Raw genomic sequence first — 16262 nt, 5'->3', positions numbered from 1 at the left:
ATACCCACAGAGGATACTGCTAGAATACCCACAGAGGATACTGCTAGAATACCCACAGAGGATACTGATAGACTGAACACTTTACTCATGGAAAACCTGAAGAGGATATTGCTGGAATGCTCTAAGGTGATACTGCTAGAATGCTAGAATTTCCTCAGGGAATATTGCTAGAAAGCCAACAAAGGATACAGCTAGAATTCTCACAAGAAATACTGCCAGAACGCCCACAGGGACTCCTTCTAAAATAGCTAAAATGCCTGTACTGAAAGTGCCCTATAATGGATAACGCTGAAAATGCAAAGGGTAAAAGTGCCATTACCTGGAGGGTTTGCTAGAATATGCTGGATATTGAGGCCTACTGTGGAGAACACAGCTCTGGAAAGTGGAGGTAAAAGTTTCCTCAAGAAAAACGAACCTTTTTTTAGGTCAGGTTCATATAGCGTTATGGCAGTCCGTTTAACGGATTGTGTTACAAAACGGCATTAACGCGATGTAACGCATCTGTTAACGCTTCCATAGACTGCTATAATGTAGCGCATCGCTAATGCATGTCATAATCGGCATGTGTTGGTGATGTGCCGTCATGCTGTGACAGACCCTCCGACACGGTCTGCAGCGTTCGAGGGTTTGTTACCGCGCGATCGCATAACGTGATCAAAAAAAGGAGCAGCGTTAGTGCAGTCGGTTTAGCGCATGTGTTGACCGGACTGCTCTAACACAATATGAACCTAACCTTACTGCAAGTTGGAAACATGAAACACGTCACTACCAAATGAACTATGTTACAGAGGAAGTGTGGTGTAGATAACCGCATGTCCCCTCAGGGCGCTCTGTATATGTGATAGAACTGTGGATAGGACGTGGGCCATTAGACACCTTCCTTAATGTATTATTAGCTAAAAGCCATTCATAGTATACCAGTAAGAGGAATTTCTATCCAAGCCTGTAGTATGGCAAATTGGAAGCTAAATATTGAAGGCTTGTCCATAACAGGACATAAAAACACAAAATTGGATGTAATAGAGTACACAAGGCGTAGTGAGTTACCGAAGATAATGCCAGCTTTCTGCTCTCCATGATGTTTTCCCATCGCGCCATGTGCAGAAGCTGGAAGTGAATCCGCAGACAGAGGAAATCCGCCACCACAAAAGACGAGGAAAAAGATCGACACCTAGATTTATTCAAGCAAGTATGAGTAATTTTAGCTTCTATTTCACTAGTCAGTTGTCAGCACGTTACGAGTCAGAAAAGATCTGGGGCTGAAATAAACGCTCAGAAATCATCCCCGCGGGATGCCGCTTCTGCTTCATAGATAACAGGTAGCAAACAGAGTCCGTCAAGTACTTTCTGAGCTCTGGAACTAAATGAAAGTTAATGGCAAAATCCATTGAGTATGATGAGAATTTAGAGAATTGTAAGTGAAACACTTTACAAATGGCGATGAACCCGTAAATCATTCACTGCAGCCTGCGAGTGCGACAAACGTGCAACGTGTGGCTATGACATAAAAAAGATGTATGCCATCAATAAAATGTACGAAGAAATCATCAAATAATTAAACATTCGATAGTGCTTTTGATGGACAGAAATATCCGACGTGCAGTAATTTAGAAGAGAAGCAGAAATGTGATAACGCAGTGACTCCTCCGCAGCTGATGTGTAGGACACAGCGCCATCTACTGAGGATTCCAATGCAAAGGCCTTAATATTTGCCTAATACTGTAGGTTAACACACAAAAAATGTAATGTACATTTCTCTCTGAATATACTCATTGAACGTATTGCTAGAAAATATTGCTATATATTCTTTTCTATACAGTATAACATCAGTGAAATCACAGCAGCTATCTCCTCATGCATGAACATGGATACTGTCTAACTTTATGATGAATTTGTAGTGATACTCTCTCTCTCTATATATATATATATTTAATCTCATTATGGGCCTCATAAATAAGAGTAATTATACTGTCAGCTACACTGGCTGTCTCACTGGCGGACAGAGATAGAATAGGGCGCCTGTGCAAGAACAGTATATGGGACGTTTGCAGTCCAATCCCTCAGAATAATGCACAATTCCACAAGTTTTGGGGGTGGAAATGGGCCCCCTTAACTCTTGGGCCCCTGTGAGGCTGCACAGATTGCAGCATTGATTTGTCTGACCCTGATCTATCTCACAAACAATGCAAATCGTATCTTATATTCTTCTGTCCGTTGGCCAAAAGCTTGAACTTTTTCTTTACTGTGGACTTTTATCGCTGAGATATTGATGTTTGGAACAAAACTTCAATTTATTTTACGCAGATTCTAATCTTGTTGAGACAAATTTTCATGCTTTTTTATTATTATTAGTAGTAGTTCAATAGACATTCTTTCCAACTGCTATTATCCATCCCCAGTGACCATCTGACAATTTACTTTCATTAAAAATGTAAAAAAAGCAAAAACAAAATAAAAACTATGAAAACTGTAAGGGAAAAAGAAACAAGGAGCAATAGATTTAACCACTTCCGAACCACGCAATGTCTTGATTTCTTGCCCTTCTGAGTTATCCATATCAGCCCAAAATGCCTAAATTGTGATTTATTAAAAGGAACCTGTCGCAAGATTTTTTCTACGTAATCTGAGACCAGCATGATGTAGGTGCTAAGAACCCTGATTCCAGCAATGTGTCACTCGCTGGTCTGCTCGCTGTCATTTTGATACAATCACAATTTTCTCTGCTGCTGATCTTCCAGTGCTCTGAATAATGAGCCCTGTATAACGTAAAAACATCACTGATAGGCAGCTTTTGTGTACATTGCCAGAAAGTGGTTATTCCGTGTTGCACGGGGGGGAGGGGGTCACACAGAGGAGTTGACTTAGAAGACTAAGATACCTAGTCTAGTAGTGATAATCTCCTGCTGATAAATCACTGATTTTATTGAAACCAGCATCACACAGCCCAATAAGTTTACATCACTGGAATCGGGGTCTCAGCTCCTACATTATGCTATTCTATTGTTAAGGTACTGTCACACTAAGCGATATTGCTAGTAATATCTCTATAACTTGTGATGTTATAGCGATATTGCTAGTGACATCGCTGTGTCTGATACTTACCTACAACCCGCTCCCCTGCTGGTTATTGCTGATCGCACGAGAACGTCCTGGACTGTTTCTCGTCATCAGCTTCCTGCGGCGCTTCCTGTCGAGAGACGAGCGATGAGCGTGGAGGCGGGCGGGAGGACACAGGATCGCCTAGTCTGACAGGTAAGTAGCGACCCCCGACCCCTGCGATGTCGCTGGTGAGATCTGCCTGTGTGGCAGCTAACTAGCAACCACTTAGCGATGTACCAGCGATCCTGACCGCGTCATATCGCTGGTCGGGATCGCTGGTACATCGCTAGGTGTGACAGTACCTTTACATTGCAAAACCTGGTGACAGATTCCTTTTAGCTTGGTGACATTCCCCAACCTATTAGCTCAGATCCTTATCACGTGATCATCCTGGCAGCCAATCATGGCATTCACATCAGAAAATGATAAAACTATTTTTACGGGGTTTGTGATATAATAAACCTTTCATCTATTTTCAGAGAAAGGTCGAGAGCAAGAGAAAAGCTGTTCATGTACGTTTACAGGAGTGATTTAATTGGGGTCCGTGTGCTTTCTGTCTGTACATGGACCATTTGTGCTGGTGCAGATGGGAGATTTCCTTCACATGCCTCACGTCTTGTGCAGTAAAGGTAGCGTGCGCGAGTCTGGTCCAATTTACAAATGAGACCGGTGTATGGAACTACTAAACATCTCCTGCATCTACCAGTTTGCAGACGAGCGCACCGAGCTGCACACTGAGCCAGCCGCGTCCACAATCTGCAGACATGACGGTTTTGATAAGTTCAGCGCTTATGTGAACTTAGCCTTGCACAGTACCGACATATATTTAATTGATTTACTGCCTGTCTCCAGACTAATGGCGCAGCCTTCACCATATTATGTGCTCTGTTAGATGGCACAGTGTCGTCGAATTGGTTTAGGATGTCGTGACAGTCCAACCTTGTTCTGTGACAGTGAATGTTGATATTTCCCTGCAAAACCCACATAAAACCTTGTTTTATTCTGACAGAACAATATATTTTGGGGTGCATAATATTGTTTCAAAAATATAATAAAAGTATTGATGAAATCTTACCAAATATTATTGACTAACCTACCTTTGCAAAGAATATTAATATAGTGAGAAAGCCTGTGTTTTTTTCACAATTTTTCCCATTTTCCCTACATAAGTCACAAAAATTAAAAAATATTTCCCCTCTAATTAAAAAAAAAATGAAAAATCCCTATGTGTCCTGCAAAATAAAAAAGGATACACACAAAAATCCCCTTTATAATGAAACTTATAATCCCGCTGCATCAATGAACAAAACAGCCCTGGTAATGAAAGGGAATGGCCATCAATACCCTGTCGCGGTAGGAAATATGGCAATCTTCAGGTAGCTGGTGACATTTCAAAATGTGGAAAGAAGTGGTAATCAGAAGTCACCATTTGCTTTTTGACCACATTATAACTAGAGATGAGAGAATTGATATGATGCAATCAGTTTTACACAATGCAGAATATTGCATCAGCCGCAGAATGACTTTTGGCAGCAATGTCCCCACAGTATTTACAGCTACTACTTCACATGATGTAGCACAGAAAATGTAAAGAGACTATCATAGACTGTATAAAAGCAGAAGCAGGAAATGCAGCAGCCATTTTAACATGAATCTGGATAGTGAGAGGATGTCACGGTTTACAGGTTATCAACAGAGACAAGAAGAAAAAGCCACAAAACACTGAAAAAAATTGTCCGGCCATGTTCATATGTTGTGACTATGCTGCATTCTTTTACAGAGATTTTTAACAATTACAGCATAAGTGGTCCTAGAAAAAAAATGCAACCTGCCCCCAAAATGTGAATGTAACCTAAAGGTCATGTGTGTGACAGCACAGCACTGGAGATTAGTGTGTGAGGTAAAGAGCACAGCTTTTTGGGGCAGTTTAATGCATGTATTTTCGATCAGCAGCAAATCGATTTCATGTGAATTGAATTTCCAAAAAATATTAAGCACATGAAGAAAGAGAGGTGCAAAAAGCCATGGAAAGTCATGACACCAGCTGAAATTGATCAATTAGAAAACAATCCTGTCACTCAGTGACAAATATTAGCTGCTTCACCTGATGGCCTATAAAAGTTGTCTCAAGGTGCCACACGAGAAACATCCCATGATGGATAAAACTATTGAGCTGTGTCAAGACTTTTGCAGCAGCACTTTTAAAAGTAAATTCACTTGGAAAATTAGTGATGTGGTCAATAGTATTTGTATATATAAAAAACTTCCTTCTCAGCCCTCAATGAGTGTGGTCATTGTCCTTCCTCATTCTCGGGTCCTCTACCAGAGGTCTGGGAGCTTGAGGGTTCTGCGCATGATCTTAGTTGTTCCCAGCATTTCGCTTTTCTGGACAGAGAGCTCAGGTGTTGCTCCTGGGATCTGTTGTAGCCATTCTTCCAACATAGGGGTCACTGCTTCAAATGCTCCTATCACCACTGGAATCACTGTTGCCTTCACCTTCCACATCTCCAGTTCTCCTTTGAGGCTCTGGTATTTCTCCAGCTTCTCATTTTCCTTCGTTCTGATGGTGCTGTCACTTGGCACTGCCATATCTATTTTCATTGCTGTCTTTGATCCTTGACTGCTATCACAATATCTAGTTGGTTAGCCAACATCTGCTTATCCATCTGGATCTTGAAGTCCCACAGGATTTTAGCCGTTTCATCCTCCACCACTTTTTTCTGTGGTTTCCCATGGCTACTCATGTTTCTGTTTTTCCTTCCAGATCTGTTGTTGCTGCCTTAGGCTTTCTCTCAGCATCTCATCTTTTGGCGTCATTCTTCTGATGTATTCCTGGATACTCCTTGTTTCATCCATGATGGTGGCTTGGTTGCTTATCAAGCCTCGACCACCCTCCTTTCTGCTGGTATACAATCTTTGGGTGTTATACTTAGGTTGAAGACCTCTATGCATTGTGAGGAGCTTTCATGTCTTCACATCTGCAGCTTCCATCTCTTCTTTGGGCAAGCACACTATGCCAGCAGGGTATCTGATAACTGGCAGGGCAAATGTATTGTGACGTGGATTTTTTTTCTTCTCATTGAGCTGGCTCTTCTGGATTTGTCTTACCCTTTGATGGTATTTTGATGTTGCTGCTTTCCTTGCTTCCTCATCATGGTTATCATATCCCTGTGGGATGCCGAGGTACTTGTAGCATGTCTGTACATCTGCTATGTGCCCTGCTGGTAATTCACTCCATCAGTCTTGACTACCTTGCCTCTCTTTATTACCAACAGGCCGCACTTCTCCTGTCCGAAGGACATCCCAATGTCTTCGCTGTATATATACACAGACATATGCATTGCTTGTAAAAGGCTCTGGCATATTTAGCCTAAACACTAAAATGCGTTTTTTGGATCCAAGAGGTGCTTTGGTGACACCCTTGGGATCTTTACTTAGAAAAGTGCTCATTTTTTATATATACATATACACACACACACACAATTCCTTGTATGATTAAAATTAAACAGCATGTACATATAGCCTCGATTCTATATATTCAACCAAGCATTACTTTTCATCTTTGGTGTAGTGGTGAAATGTCGGAGGGAACTGACACCAGCACGGTTACCATAGATTTCATTTGGTTGCTCTCGGCCCCTCTGCTGTATCGATTCTTGTACTGGACGGGTTCTGGAGCCGGATCAGAAAGTGCTGCATACAATACATCTGATCTATACATGGACCGGTGCGCAAAATACACAACTCTCCATCTGGCAATGTTGAGCTCAGCGCAATGTTTCTTCTGTTTATTAAAAAAACACATTTTGGGTTATTTCTTAGCTAACAGTTTCTGAATACCCATATTGCTACATCACATCTATCACAGTGGCCTTACTAGGGTTTGTAATCAGTGTATCTAATATCACTGTGACATACAAGTGGGAATGTATCAATGCTCGCTCACATGGTAATATGTGTCTTTCCCAGACTCTAGGAAATCAGGCTGATGTGATCTTTCCTGCCTGAACGCTTAGGGTGGTCACAGAGGTTTGGCAAAGCTCCTGCTTCCATATCAAGTAATTTCATTATGAGCAATCATATTAGGAAAGAGCCAGATTTTCATTAACAGATTGCCACAGACCGTATTCTTCCTACACTGGGAAGTAACAGATTAAAGAATCCCCATGATGACATGCACTTTGTATATGGAGTGAGTAGTGCCATATGAATTTGGGTTTTCTTTGTAGTAAAACATCCCTGGACCTGTAATATTAGCACGATATTAACATCAGACCAATTTTTAGTGAACTGCTATAATCTACATTTAGCTACTAGAGAATGCAGGGTTAAATATTCACCTATAGCATAAAACGTGATTTAGAGCAATAGTCGCCCAGAACTCCTTAGAGCCGGGGACTCGAGGCTTAACATATTAACCTTAAACAGTGATGTATATCTCCAGCTGTAACTGGGCCCCAGGGACATATTTGCTGGTTGAATTTCTGCTCGTGTTTGTTCCCAATACTTCTACATGATCAACCTGGTTGATTCGATAAAGGCCATTATTCTCCTTCATAAAAATGCACGTAATTACAAGAAACAGATCGTTCAGAGGAAATACCCTGTGGATAACCACAATGTGCATTTTGCTTTGGATCTGGCACGGAGACAGATAGGAATCATGGAGGGAACAGGAGCCGTCTATGAGCAGGGACCCGGGATTCCATATCTCTAAGTTATGCTGGCGCTGCCTCCATTCACATTAATGGGAGGATATTGAGATTGATAGGATCCCATATCGCCCCCACAGATACTATCCACTGACAGGTCTCTGTGATATGTGACAAATATATAGCTGAAGGAACACACACTCTGAAAGGTTATATTAAGCAGTCCGATTTGATCTGTAGTCTGCACAGGTTCAGAAAACCACAAATCTGCGGTCTTTGGCCTTCACAGCTCTGTTTAGTTAGAAATAGAAGTGTGAAAGGCAAATATCAAAGTTATTCCTGAGCCTTTGTAAAACGGAATAATACAGGGGCACGAAATCCACACAAAACTCTGTAATCCCCGAATTAGTACCTTGGTTCCGAACTCGTCAAAGAGCAACGAGCAACAAAATGCAGATTTACACTACACGTAGCACAATAAATGAAGGATATAAAGATTAGTTCCCGTGTATGACTTACATGGGGATCACTGTACCCTGCAAGATGTACAGATGTACGCTGCGGACTTACCAAATATTCCCAATCCTACACCTACAGACAGCTGTGGGATAACTGAGTGTTAGTATTTAGTTAAGTCTTTTGGCTGTGATCCTCCTGAAATCGATTTCTTAAAGTGTTTTTTATGATCACTTTTACCCTTCCCAGGTCCATAGCCAGCTCCTACTGTGGCTTTAAAGGGCATCTGGCAGTGGGATCCACCCTCCTAAGCCATCTGTATGGGCATGCGGGTCATCAAAAACTGAATAAAATAATACTTTTATATTTGTAACCTGATGTCTTATTCCAGATAAATCCATGCTATTTCTAATATGTAAGTGAATTGTTATGATCTATGGGCCGGACACGGATCTCCACGAGAATCTGCCTCCAGAGATTATTGTAAATGAAAGGCTGTTACCAGTGTGAGACGTAGATCAGGAGAGCAGACATACTTGTCTCACACTGGTAATGGCCCATTCATTTACAATACACTCTGGAGGCAGATTCTGAGGGAGATCAGTGTCTCAAAGATCTTAAAATATTACAAAAATCTTACATATTACAAAAAACATGGATTTCTCTGGAATAAGACGTCGGATAGCAGATATCAATACATTGCTTTATTCAGCTCCTTATGACTAACATGCCTGTATAAAGGGCCTAGCAGACTTTATCCTACTGAAAGATTCCCTTTAATATTTTGGCTGTAGAGGTGACAGCTCACATCAGCACTGCAGCCAATCGCTGAATTTGTCATTTCATGTCATTTACATTGGTAGTGCCTGCTGAAATCAATGATTGGCTGCAGCAGTAATGTGAGATATGTTACTGCTGCAGCCAATGTTGAATTAATATGCACCATTGACCAGTTTTTATAAGCCAAAACACTGAAACTGGAGCAGCGATTTGGAGCCGGCACTAGACCTGGGGAGGGTGAGTACCTGTTCTTTTTGTATGCTTTGTATAGCAGCTGCTATTTGTCCCAAAGGTCCAGGAGGACCCATTTAGAAAAAAAACCACTCTTTTGTTTTGAAGGGAATGGCAAGCAGGTGAATATTTTTTCTTTCCAGTGCTAAATGTGTTTCATAACATATAACACTATGATTTGATACCATTATTGCCAAGAGAAGAGTGATGCTTATGCTGCTGCCATCAGGTAGTTTGGGCCCGTCTACCATTGCCCTATGAGGGGTAGGTACATCCTTAACCAGAACCCTCATTGAACCAGTCTAAAAGCTTCAACCTATGGAATCATTCATATTAGATCAGACCCCAGACACTTGTTTTCAGACAATCAGAATTTGTAGAGAATTACTTTGGAGACATCATATAATCAAATACTATCAAGAGATTCCGTTCCGAGCCGAAGCCTCATTCAGACGCCCATGACTTTTCTTGCATATAAAAAGAAGGACCGTTGTGGATCAGTGTCTTTGATCAGTGTTTCATCAGTGTTTAGTCAGTGTTTCATTTTTTTTTACCATGAGTTTCATCATTGATTCATCACGTGTGACAAACAAACTGCAAATCCTCTCCATTACAATGCTAATCACGGAAAGCATGCAGACTACACAGATGCAACGTGATTGTTAAGGACCCATAGACTTGCATGCATAACTTTGAGCCATGGCTTAGATCAAAAATGAACATGTGGTCTTGATTTTTTGGTCAAATGGATATCTGAATAGCCACAAAGACTATAATGGGTATGTATTCTATTCATGAAAAATATATACGTTATTCCCGGATGTCTGAATGAGGCCTAATAATGATTCCTGCCATGTCCACCATAGCTATATGAATATCAAATGCAAGAAAATATGATAGGAAATAAGAGTGAGATCTTGCTTGACCCGAGAATTTCCAATAACATGGATGATGTAGACCTATCAGCAGCGGACCATACTATTTCCATACCGAACTTCTGGTATAAACTTCATATCTGTAGCTTTGTCCCGGGAGGGAGTGTGAGGAGCTGCTCACTGGCTGTAGTTGTTCCTGTTGGCTTGTCTTCATTGATTAAGACACCTAAAAGATGTCTATTAACATGGCTGATGCCCTTTACGCCTCCATATAAAGATGACTCATTAGAACAATTGACGTCATTCTGTAGATGTTCTGAACACTACTATCTGGTAGATGCCTGCAGTCAATGCACACGTTTCATTGATGATATCTAGAGATCTCTATTATTCGGGTATATTTGTCTTGTTCATGATGTAGGCAATTTTTATTACCTGTGCTTCTTCCTTTTTTATGAGACAAAGGTGGTAGGACCATTCCAGTATTCCAGTGATTTTTTTCTAATTTCTCCATGAGCTTAGGTATCACATGTGAGTGTAATTAGTGTATTCATTAGCTGCCATCTTCTCATGGTATCAGCCAGACTCTGGTCCATTCTTGAAGTGGGTCACCGCATTTTTGACCTTCTGATTCGCACAGCGGTTGCCCTGTTGAGCGGAGGTCACTTTTTGAATGTCCGCCATGTAAGTCTATGGGAATTTAGACGCGGCTCTAATGTTTTGGTCCTAGTCCTACAGACTTACATGGCAATTGCATCTGCAACGTCAGTTATTGAGCAGAGGACAGAGGCTGTTAGGTCACACTGGTGCGGAGCTGATACCAGGAGTAGATGGGGGTCAGTGAGTATGTTACTACCTAACACACGGGAAAATAGAAAATAAAATACTGATTAAGCCTTGAAACTTCACTTTATACAGCTGTGTAGAGACATATTAATGCCAGAAGTGGCACCATGAATCAGTATGGGTTATGCATAGTGAGAGCCATTTTACCTAACATATCGATACAATTAAAGACCCATCATAATGAACATAAGTCCAAAATGAAATAATATAATATAGAATCTACATTCAAACAAGTACTTTATATCCAGCACCATACATAATATGAAGTTTTATACCTTTGAGACAATGTCTAATACCGAGAGTCATAATTACTTGCATTGGAGGCTACTATTGTACATCATCAGTGTGTCCTTAAAGGACCTTGTTGACTGTACGATTTGTCTAGTTCAGTTATAAGTTCTGTATTATTTTATTCAGACACTGTTGGCTTAACAAAAAATCTGTAAAATCTGTTACAGTGGAAAATTAATGTAATCATCTCGGTCCATGGGGACATAGTGTCCGTGCACCACAATGTAAGCCTATGTGTACCAGCAGTGCATCATGAAGGTTATTAACAGCACAGCTAAAGCCACGTAACTTTAGTTCTGCGGTTTCAAGTTTGCAAAGCAATGAAAAGCGTTATCAATATTTAACAGGCCCGTGCGTGAATCCTTGATTTGGCCAGAAAAGATACATATTTAATACATCCCATAATATCATCCTCCAGTTTCATAAGTTGAACAAATAACGTCTAATTTGGGAAATGAATGTGGACAGGAATGAAGCACATTAGCCAGCAGCTGTCAGCAGAAGTAAATGTAAAACAAATCAGGATCCCCAATTATTGTTATTCTTACAGTATATGAATCAACCGCTCCACAAAATAAAAGAATAAAACTGTCTGCTCTTCCACAATATATCTCCTGCCGCCAACTCCCTGCTGGCTGCAAACTTTTCTAAAAAGTCAGAGCATGGCATTTCAATGAATCAAACTGTTACAAAGACCAACTTGGTGCCCATCATAATTATTATTAGTCAATGCAAATGCAAAATATTGACAAAATATATTATATTAAATATTAGATTAATATACTAAGAGGACCAGCAAAATGATAGGTTCAGTAAGTGGTGCAGGATACTAAACCATTGATGGTAATGATTAGAGTCCGAGAATGTCCTATACTTGATACACAAGGAATCTACAGATGCTGCTAAGCTCTGAGAAATTAGCAAACAATTGACGGAGTGCAGGATGCTACCAATCATCAGAAGCAAAAACAGCGCCACACATAGTGTCTGACTGTGCTATACAGTTGTTAGGAAATGCATCACTAGGTGCAGAGAACTTCCATGAAAACTGGTTAGCTAGCTAATTATAGGATTCTCTTTCACTCTGTTTGACCCATACACTATTCATTGTGTGTTACACTTCTGTAAAAAAATCCGATAGTAACAAGATTAGTTTTAATCGCACTGTATATCAAGCCTATCAGTTAACCCCATCAACTGCAGAGAAAATCAATTATTTTAAATGGCTCGTTGCAGGTGACTAATGAGAGACCTTAGACAATCCATAGCATCTCTGTCCAGCAGAGCAATGCACACTTCTCAAGTTCTTCATGCCTGATGTTTCCTACCTGATCGCCTCCATCTGTAGACTTCGTGAGCTGCTTTTCCTTATACAAAGACCAAAGGCCAATATTGGGCAGAAAAATCAAAGCTGCTGTAAATAGCAAAGCCATCTGAATGAACCTCTTCTGTTTTCTCTTCATGGCAGTAAACTATAGTAGTCAAGTTCTGAGAAGGTGTTGAGTACTGTAATCCACAGAGATCTTCAATAATTTAGAGAAGGAAGGTGCTCCACTACTCAAAAGTTTCACAGTAGTCTCAGGTGGTGCTCTAAACTTTCAATTTGGCGTAATACCAAATAGTTCTTGGAAATCCACAGTTTCTGGTGATGAATAAACAAATCCCAATCGTTATTAAGACAGCAATAAATTCCGGTAATCAATGATAAAACCCTTAGTGTTATTAAGGGGCCAATATTTGCCACCACAGTAGCACCACTAGTAGTGACCATCCAATGAAGTCAGTGTACTGAAGAACCACAAAGTGTATGTGTGTCTTGTAGAAAAGAAAGTTTGGCTGAATAATTCATTGTCACTTACTATACATTGTTTTCCTGAAACATTTGCACAAGACAGAGACAAGTCAAGTGTCTACACCTGGATGGGACACACAATGAATCCTCGGGAAGAGTCCAATTCAGCAGCCCCAGTTGAAATGCCAGATAAATCATGAGTATTAAAGGCTGTCACTCCAAGCCCATCTGATACACACAACCATACTGGTTACCTCCTTGATCCATCTATATCCCAGTATACCATCAGATGCTCATGATGTGCCCTAAATCCAAGCAGAATAGATAAAATACATCTTCCAGATTCCAAGTCAATCCTATCTGTGATCTTTCATGCTGAAGCATGCAGGCACTTCTGAAGCATCTCTCCTAGACAAGAACTCCAGTCCCCACTGGTGGAAAACACGTGGATGAGCTCTAAACCGGTGGTTACAATCCCTCCCAGTCCCACTCTGCTCTATAAACAAGCCAGGAGCAGGAGGAAGCTGGAAGGGAGGAGGGTGATGATGAGCAGCAGAAGGTGGTGCAAGGAGGATCTAGTGCTGTCACACTGCATCGTCCCTGTAACCAGCAGCAGCTTACAGATCATTGCCACTGGACCAAGCCTGGGAGAAAGAGGAGCAAGAGATGCTGAGATGTCTGCCTGGTCTTCCAGCAGCAGATCTGCTCCCCAACTATTACATGTCCGCTGAACCCCCAACTTTTCAAGTGATCAGGGAGATTGGAAGTGATGTCCACAAGACTGGAGGCAGCAGCCTGGTGTGTGCTCTTTGTGAGCAGCAGATCTACTACTGTTGTCTCAGTGCTGCTGCTGATGCTGAGGCTGACACTGAGGCTGATGTAGGAGTGGAGGAGGGGGAGTGGAGATGCGAACAGAAGCTTTTCAACACTGCAACTAAAGAATCAGGCAGCTGCCAGTGCTCCTCACCAAGGAGGATGCTTGTGTCTCTCAGGATAACATGATGCCATGTTGTCTAATGTACAGTGCAAAGTGACAATGGGGGCAAGAGGAGTGACTCACTATTGTGCCAGCAAACAAGCAGTCATCTGAGCTGCAATGTAGGACTGTTACATTGCTTGGAGCAGAACTGAAGCACTTACACAAGGTGCTTATACAAGCTATGGAGTGCAGACATGGTAGACACGTAGATAGGCAGGTAGATGATAGATAGATAGATAGATAGATAGATAGATAGATAGATAGATAGATAGATAGATAGATATAGATAGGATGGATGCCATGTGTTGTGGAACATAATGATTGGTGAGCTTTGATGAGACTCAGACAAAGAGGCGATATGTCATCCAGTCACTGGTGGCCATGATGCCACTAATTTCACTAATATGAGGATATATTTAACCCTTAATGAGTAAGTTGAGAAAAAGTAGATTGGAGGAAGATACAATGAATGAGACAAGAGTTTTAGCTGAAAATTTTACAAAGAAAGTATCAGTAAAGAATGTTCATGTATGTTTACGTAGGAGAAACTATGTTTAGGTTTGTTTGCAAACAAGGGAAGAAAGGGATTTGCTGTGCAATGAATCTGTTATAGACTTTCCTCTATAGAGTCAGTGCATGGAAGTGCGGCTTCTGCTTGCTGGCGTAAGTAAAAGCCACAGGTAAAATCCCCAGAGCAGGTTTGTACCAAATGGCCAACTGCTAACACTGCTACAACGGCACACAAGTGACAACAGGAGTCATTTTTTGGAACACTACAGAGTTTTTATCCTCATACTGACACCACCAGATGCCACATAATTGTGCAGCAGCATCATGTGCAATTTATAATGCCAGTGTATAGGAATATTAGGGTATGACTGCTGCCTACACAGCGAAGACATTTTTCAATGTATTCTTGATACTTGGAAATTGCACATTAAAATAAAACTTTTGGCTCATGCTACAAATAATTGTAGGAAAAAGAACCAGTGAGCAAGATCATGCTCGTCTATTAGTGTATAAGGAGAGACCCCATGAAACAAGAGGAGAGCCGCCCATCAGAACCCTTCCCCAAAGCCTGTGACACCAGCCATTGGAATAAACCTTATATCTGCCCCCTAGAAAAGACAAGTGTAAATAAATCATTTAGATTATTTATCATTTATTTATGATAATATATTTAGTCAGTTATTAGCTATCTACATTTCTTGGAGAAACCCTTTATGGAGGTTCCCTCATCTTAAATGGCTACAATTGCAATTTGCTTGCAAAAACAAGAAACTTATTAAATACCCTGTCAGATTTCAAGAGATCAGAGATTGTAAATTTTATAGTTTATTTCTCGTTGCCTATGATAACAACATTTTTGGAGTCGATCAGTGACTGGTCTTCTAGGCAAAGAGTGCAGCACTTACAAGCAAGGATGAGTGGATCCGTGATGTTCGGGTTCATCCAAATTTCAGTTTGGATACTAGACCTCTACCCGAACCTCATAGAAGTCAATAGGCACCTTAACTTTGCTGCTGTAAAATGGCTGCAAAATGGTCATTGTAAGGGATGGGGGGCTGCAAAATGAAGCAAAATGAGGATAAGAGAAGGACAATTGCCCTGAAAAGAGATGTGGACAGGTAAATGTCTTAAAGGGCTTTTCCCAAGAACCAAGTTAATTTTAAAGCTGATTTTAATCAATACATCTTGGAATAATAATAATTTCCACAATTGTTTAAATAAAATGTTTTTGTGCTTAGATAGTCTTATCAATATGCCCCTGCTGTATTCTGTGTAGACCAAAAATGTTCAGTTGGAAAAAACAGGTACAACCACTTAAAGAATGAAAAAATATTTCTATATTTGGTATCCATTAAGAAGTTTCTGGCAGTAGAAAGGGTGTATTCTAACTCCGGACCGGTTCAGAGATGTATTGATCAGAAACTTCTTAATGATAAGTTAACCCTGAGAGTTTTTGCTGCTTTTTCTTCTGCGGCAAAGCCTGATTTCTTGGCAGGAAAGAAGCTGCGGCAAAAACTCAAGTTTAGGTGCGTTTTTGGCACATTTATGTTGCGGCTTTGTTGCGCATTTTTGGTGCGTTTTTTGGGCTAACTTATGTCTCTTTGTCCATGCTAATGTCCATGACTTTTCTGCAGAAAAAAAGCTGTAAATAATGATACCTGCGTTTTTGCAGCATTTTTTCAACACCCATTCAAGCCAATGGGTGAAAAACGCTGCAAAAACACTGAAAGAAGTGACATGCTCTATGTCCA

General features: G+C 40.8%; 1 protein-coding gene across 1 annotated transcript in view; it reads right to left on the bottom strand.

Annotated features, from left to right (window-relative positions):
- GALNTL6 (polypeptide N-acetylgalactosaminyltransferase like 6) overlaps positions 1 to 13949 on the bottom strand; it is a 3047192-nt gene extending 3033243 nt beyond the window's left edge. The window contains exon 1 of the mRNA XM_073577390.1: positions 12559 to 13949. Within this exon, the coding sequence (XP_073433491.1) occupies positions 12559 to 12693 (135 nt within the window). The 5' untranslated portion in view covers positions 12694 to 13949. The remainder of the gene's footprint in view (positions 1 to 12558) is intronic.
- Between the last annotated feature and the right edge of the window lie 2313 nt (positions 13950 to 16262).

This window comes from Dendrobates tinctorius, unplaced genomic scaffold, assembly GCF_039654945.1.
Source record: "Dendrobates tinctorius isolate UK_male_01 unplaced genomic scaffold, ASM3965494v1 ptg000008l, whole genome shotgun sequence".
Taxonomy (NCBI): Eukaryota; Metazoa; Chordata; class Amphibia; order Anura; family Dendrobatidae; genus Dendrobates; species Dendrobates tinctorius.
This window is presented reverse-complemented; position numbering and strand designations above follow the sequence as displayed.